Here is a 6,000-nt window from a genome sequence, read left to right as displayed (position 1 = left end):
TGTGTGTATGTGTAAAGTGTACGTGTATGACTGTCCTCCTCCTCTTCCTCAGTAACAGAGGGATATTCAGGTGCTGTCTAGCAACCCTGCCACAGGGTGATCAAATTAAGACCCTACATCTGTATGAATGTGTGTATGAATGTGTTTGTGTGGGTTCGTTAAGGTGTGTGTGTGTGTGTGTGCGCGTGTGTGTGTGTGTTGGTTAAGGAGTGTGTGTGTGTTGGTTAAGGAGTGTGTGTGTGTGTTGGTTAAGGAGTGTGTGTGTATTTGTTGGTTAAGGAGTGTGTGTTGGTTAAGGAGTGTGTGTGTGTGTTGGTTAAGGAGTGTGTGTTGGTTAAGGAGTGTGTGTGTGTGCTGGTTAAGGAGTGTGTGTGTGTGTGTGTGTGTTGATTAAGGAGTGTGTGTGTGTGTTGGTTAAGGAGTGTGTGTGTGTGTGTTGGTTAAGGAGTGTGTGTGTGTGATGGTTGAGGAGTGTGTGTGTCCTAGCTCTCTGCAGCCTCCTCCTCAGTAACAGAGGGGTACTCTGGGTTAACGAAGGAGAACCCCTGGAACTCTTCCTGGTCCAGGTTCATGATGACCTCCTGGTCTGGGGGGGTCAGGACTGGGGGGTGGCGGGTGAAGAAACGATCAAAGTTCTCTGCCTCGCGCCCGCACTGTGGGGAGGGGGGGAGGAGAGGAGAGGGGGAGAGGAGAGGAGAGGAGAGGAGAGGGGGAGAGGAGAGGAGAGGAGAGGGGGAGAGGAGAGGAGAAGGGTGGGAGAGGAGGAGAGGAGAGGGAGAGAGGGGAGGAGAGGGGTGGGAGAGGAGAGGAGGATGAGAGGAGAGGAGGGGAGAGGAGAGGGGTGGGAGAGGAGTGGAGGGGAGAGGGGTGGGAGAGGAGAGGAGGGGAGAGGAGAGGAGGGGAGAGGAGACCGGTGGGAGAGGAGGAGAGTAGAGGGGTGGGAGAGGAGGAAGAGAGGAGGAGGAGATGGGGAGAGGAGGAGGAGAGGAGTGGAGAGGAGAGGGGCGAGTTGAGACGCTTTCAAGAACAGACAATCAACCAATAGAAAAAGGAGACAGAACCCATGAGAGGAAGAGAAGGATGGAAGGAGGTAAGGAGGTGAGGATAGGTGGATGGATGGATGGAGGTAAGGAGAGGTGGATGGATGGATGGAGGTAAGGAGAGGTGGATGGATGGATGGAGAGGTGGATGGACGGAGGTAAGGAGAGTTGGATGGATGGAGGTAAGGAGAGTTGGATGGATGGAGGTAAGGGGAGGTGGATGGAGGTAAGGAGAGGTGAATGGATGGAGGTAAGGAGAGGTGGATGGATGGAGGTAAGGAGAGGTGGATGGATGGAGGTAAGGAGAGTTGGATGGATGGAGGTAAGGGGAGGTGGATGGACGGAGGTAAGGGGAGGTGGATGGATGGAGGTAAGGGGAGGTGGATGGACGGAGGTAAGGGGAGGTGGATGGAGGTAAGGAGAGGTGGATGGATGGATGGAGGTAAGGAGAGGTGGATGGATGGAGGTAAGGAGAGGTGGATGGATGGAGGTAAGGGGAGGTGGATGGATGGAGGTAAGGAGAGGTGGATGGATGGAGGTAAGGAAAGGTGGATGGATGGATGGATGGAGGTAAGGAGAGGTGGATGGATGGAAGTAAGGAGAGGTGGATGGATGGAGGTAAGGAGAGGTGGATGGATGGCGGTAAGGAGAGGTGGATGGACGGATGGATGGAGGTATGGAGAGGTGGATGGATGGAGGTAAGGAGAGGTGGATGGATGGAGGTAAGGAGAAGTGGATGGATGGAGGTAAGGAGAGGTGGATGGATGGAGGTAAGGAGAGGTAGATGGATGGAGGTAAGGAGAAGTGGATGGATGGAGGTAAGGAGAGGTGGATGGATGGAGGTAAGGAGAGGTGGATGGATGGAGGTAAGGAGAGGTGGATGGATGGAGGTAAGGAGAGGTGGATGGATGGAGGTAAGGAGAGGTGGATGGATGGAGGTAAGGAGAGGTGTATGGATGGAGGTAAGGAGAGGTGGATGGATGGAGGTAAGGAGAGGTGGATGGATGGAGGAAAGGGGAGGTGGATGGATGGAGGTAAGGAGAGGTGGATGGATGAGGTAAGGAGAGGTAGATGGATGGAGGTAAGGAGAGGTGGATGGACGGAGAGGTGGATGGAAGGATGGTGAAGTGATGCTGGCACCACAGAAGGCAGTAATGATACATACCAACACTCAAAAGTGAGTTTTACACTGTGAGGGGGAAGAACATGTTATCAGAGACAACAGAGGAGCAGGAAGCTGCTGTAGAATCCACACACACACACACACACACACACACACACACGAAGACCCAGCAGGATATAGGACAGCTGCATAAAAAAAACTCTGCTCAGAAAAACCCTTTAACAGCAGTGCGGCCTCCGGCTGTTTGTGTGTGTGTGTGTGTGTGTGTGTGTGTGTGTTTCCGTGTGCTTTCAACATGACATCATCATCTAGTTGTGGTTAACCTGATTCTGACGCCGATGGACCGTAGAAATACTATGTATGGAACGGACTTAAAACAACACACACACACACACACACACACACACACACACACACACACACACACACACACACACACACACACACACACACACACACACACACACACACACACACACAGGCAGGCAGGCAGGCACACAACCATTGACCCTGCTGCGCTGCCGCTCGGCCTCGTGGGTAACGGGCCTTCCTCAGTGGTGAACCCTGACCAGGCCACGATACGTGTGTGTGTGTGTGTGTGTGTCTCCGTGTGTGTGTGTGTGTGTGTGTGTCTCCGTGTGTGTGTGTGTGTGTGTCTCTGTCTATGTTTGTGTGTATCGGTGTGTGTGTCACTGTATCTGTGTGTGTATGTGTGTCTCTGTCTATTTGTGTGTGTATCTGTGTGTGTGTGTGTGTGTCTCTGTCTATGTTTGTGTGTATCGGTGTGTGTGTCACTGTATCTGTGTGTGTATGTGTGTCTCTGTCTATTTGTGTGTGTATCTGTGTGTGTGTGTGTGTGTGTGTGTGTGTGTGTGTGTGTGAATTGAGGCGAGAGCTTTTCTCTGTCCTCACAGACCGTCCTGTCCACTACCATCAGCATCACAGTTCCTATGGCGACAGCAGGGGCACAAACACGTTGCATGATTACCCACGATGCATGATTACCCACGATGCTGCAGTGAGGAAAGGCTGTACAGGGGGGAACCATTCCAGCATTAAAGAGATCGAGGGATTAGAGGGAGATAAAGAGATAGAGGGGGAGGGAGAGAGAGAGGGGAAGATAGAGAGATAGACAAAGAGGGAGAGAGAGAGGGGGAAGAGAGAGAGATAGAGGAGGAGGGGGAGAGAAAGGAAGATAGAGAGATAGACGGAGAAGGAGAGAGAGAGAGGAAGATAGAGGGGGAGGGGGGAAGACAGACAGGAAGAGAGAGAGATATACGGGGGAGGAAGAGAGAGAGAGGGGAAGATAGAGAGATAGAGAGGGAGGAAGATAGAGAAAGGAAGACAGAGAGATAGAGGGGAAGTGGGGGAAGAGAGAGACATGAAGATAGAGAGATAGAGGGGGAGGAAGAGAGAGATAGAGGGGGAGGAAGAGAGAGAGGAAGATAGAGACTTAAAGAGAGGGAGGAAGAGAGAGAGAGGAAGATAGAGAGATAGAGGGGGAGGAAGAGAGGCAGGAAGAGAGAGATAGAGGGGAGGAAGAGAAAAAGGAAGATAGAGAGATAGAGGGGGGTAAGAGAGAGGGGAAGAGAGAGATAGAGGGGGAGAGGAGGGAGAGAGAGACAGGAAGATAGAGACAAAGAGGGGGAGGAAGTTACCTAAGTTACCTAACCTATTGTCATTATGGGGTTGACAGAGAGGCTGTGAAACAAAGTTTGATTGGTTAAGAGATGGCTGAGTCATTGACGAATCAGGAAATCAGATTTTTTACAAGGTCATTTAAATCCTTCGCAAAAATCCACTCGCCAGTTTGATACCTTAAAACAAATAAATAATGAAACAATTAATTTTATTTGACTATTGTAACGCTAATGCTTTTAAAGAATATTTATCTTCTGAACCACAGGACGTTGGCTCATTCAGAACCGCATGGCTTGAGAAATTGAAACCAATTGACTATCCCTACGAGGAGAAATACGAAGAGAACGTAGAACGTAGACCGTGAACTTGGTTACAAAAGACTTCAACGTTTCCATTTAAACCAATGGAAATCCACTCCACAGCGGTCTATCAATGTGAAACGTAGTGTTGATTATCTCTAAAACTCATTAGTTTAAAATCAAGATGATTTGCAAATCATCTTCTCCTTCGAGAGCCAAACGTCAGATTCACTCGAGACTTTGTATATATGACTGATGACGATGGTCGCTCAGGGTTCAAATACAGGGCCGCACTGTATCTACGCATTTACCGGACAGTTTATTAGGTACACCGTCCCGTTCACCACAATGGATCGCTACCACAGACAGTGAGTCACGTACATCAAGGCATTCAGTTACTGGTCCATCGGACAGTTTATTAGGTACACCGTCTCATTCACTACAATGGATGGCTCCTCCAGACAGTGAGTCACGTGGTCGTAGCTTGTTGTATAAAACAGGCAGACAGGCATCGAGGCATTCAGTTACTGGTCCATCGGACAGTTTATTAGGTACACCGTCCCATTCACTACAATGGATGGCTCCTCCAGACATTGAGTCACGTGGTCGTAGCTTGTTGTATAAAGAAAATATGCTCGCAGATATATTTATTTTCTATTTGCTTTGTCATTTTGTTCCTGCTGTATTTCCTAAGTGTCATTATGTTCCTGCTGTATTTCCTAAGTGTCATTATGTTCCTGCTGTATTTCCCAAGTGTCATTATGTTCCTGCTGTATTTCCCAAGTGTCATTATGTTCCTGCTGTATTTCCCAAGTGTCATTATGTTCCTGCTGTATTTCCTAAGTGTCATTTTGTTCCTGCTGTATTTCCTAAGTGTCATTTTGTTCCTGCTGTATTTCCCAAGTGTCATTATGTTCCTGCTGTATTTCCCAAGTGTCATTATGTTCCTGCTGTATTTCCTAAGTGTCATTTTGTTCCTGCTGTATTTCCTAAGTGTCATTTTGTTCCTGCTGTATTTCCTGGGTGTCATTATGTTCCTGCTGTATTTCCTAAGTGTAGTTTTGTTCCTGCTGTATTTCCTAAGTGTAGTTTTGTTCCTGCTGTATTTCCTAAGTGTCATTTTGTTCCTGCTGTATTTCCTAAGTGTCATTATGTTCCTGCTGTATATCCTAAGTGTAGTGTTGTTCCTGCTGTATTTCCTAAGTGTAGTGTTGTTCCTGCTGTATTTCCTAAGTGTCATTATGTTCCTGCTGTATTTCCTAAGTGTCATTATGTTCCTGCTGTATTTCCTAAGTGTCATTATGTTCCTGCTGTATTTCCTAAGTGTCATTATGTTCCTGCTGTATTTCCCAAGTGTCATTATGTTCCTGCTGTATTTCCTAAGTGTCATTTTGTTCCTGCTGTATTTCCTAAGTGTAGTTTTGTTCCTGCTGTATTTCCTAAGTGTAGTGTTGTTCCTGCTGTATTTCCTAAGTGTCATTATGTTCCTGCTGTATTTCCTAAGTGTCATTATGTTCCTGCTGTATTTCCTAAGTGTAGTGTTGTTCCTGCTGTATATCCTAAGTGTAGTGTTGTTCCTGCTGTATTTCCTAAGTGTCATTATGTTCCTGCTGTATTTCCTAAGTGTCATTATGTTCCTGCTGTATTTCCTAAGTGTCATTATGTTCCTGCTGTATTTCCTAAGTGTCATTATGTTCCTGCTGTATTTCCTAAGTGTCATTATGTTCCTGCTGTATTTCCCAAGTGTCATTATGTTCCTGCTGTATTTCCCAAGTGTCATTATGTTCCTGCTGTATTTCCTAAGTGTAGTGTTGTTCCTGCTGTATTTCCTAAGTGTCATTATGTTCCTGCTGTATTTCCTAAGTGTCATTATGTTCCTGCTGTATTTCCTAAGTGT

General features: G+C 47.5%; 1 protein-coding gene across 1 annotated transcript in view; it reads right to left on the bottom strand.

Moving 5' to 3' along the window:
• Window positions 1–482: 482 nt before the first annotated feature.
• The window catches only part of LOC139421712 (protein kinase C beta type-like), a 143,944-nt gene continuing 138,426 nt past the window's right edge, over window positions 483–6,000 (bottom strand). Inside the window, exon 17 of the mRNA XM_071172826.1 lies at window positions 483–653. Coding sequence (XP_071028927.1) covers window positions 483–653 — 171 coding nt within the window. The remainder of the gene's footprint in view (window positions 654–6,000) is intronic.

Source organism: Oncorhynchus clarkii, chromosome 12 (assembly GCF_045791955.1).
Source record: "Oncorhynchus clarkii lewisi isolate Uvic-CL-2024 chromosome 12, UVic_Ocla_1.0, whole genome shotgun sequence".
Lineage (NCBI taxonomy): Eukaryota > Metazoa > Chordata > Actinopteri > Salmoniformes > Salmonidae > Oncorhynchus > Oncorhynchus clarkii.
This window is presented reverse-complemented; position numbering and strand designations above follow the sequence as displayed.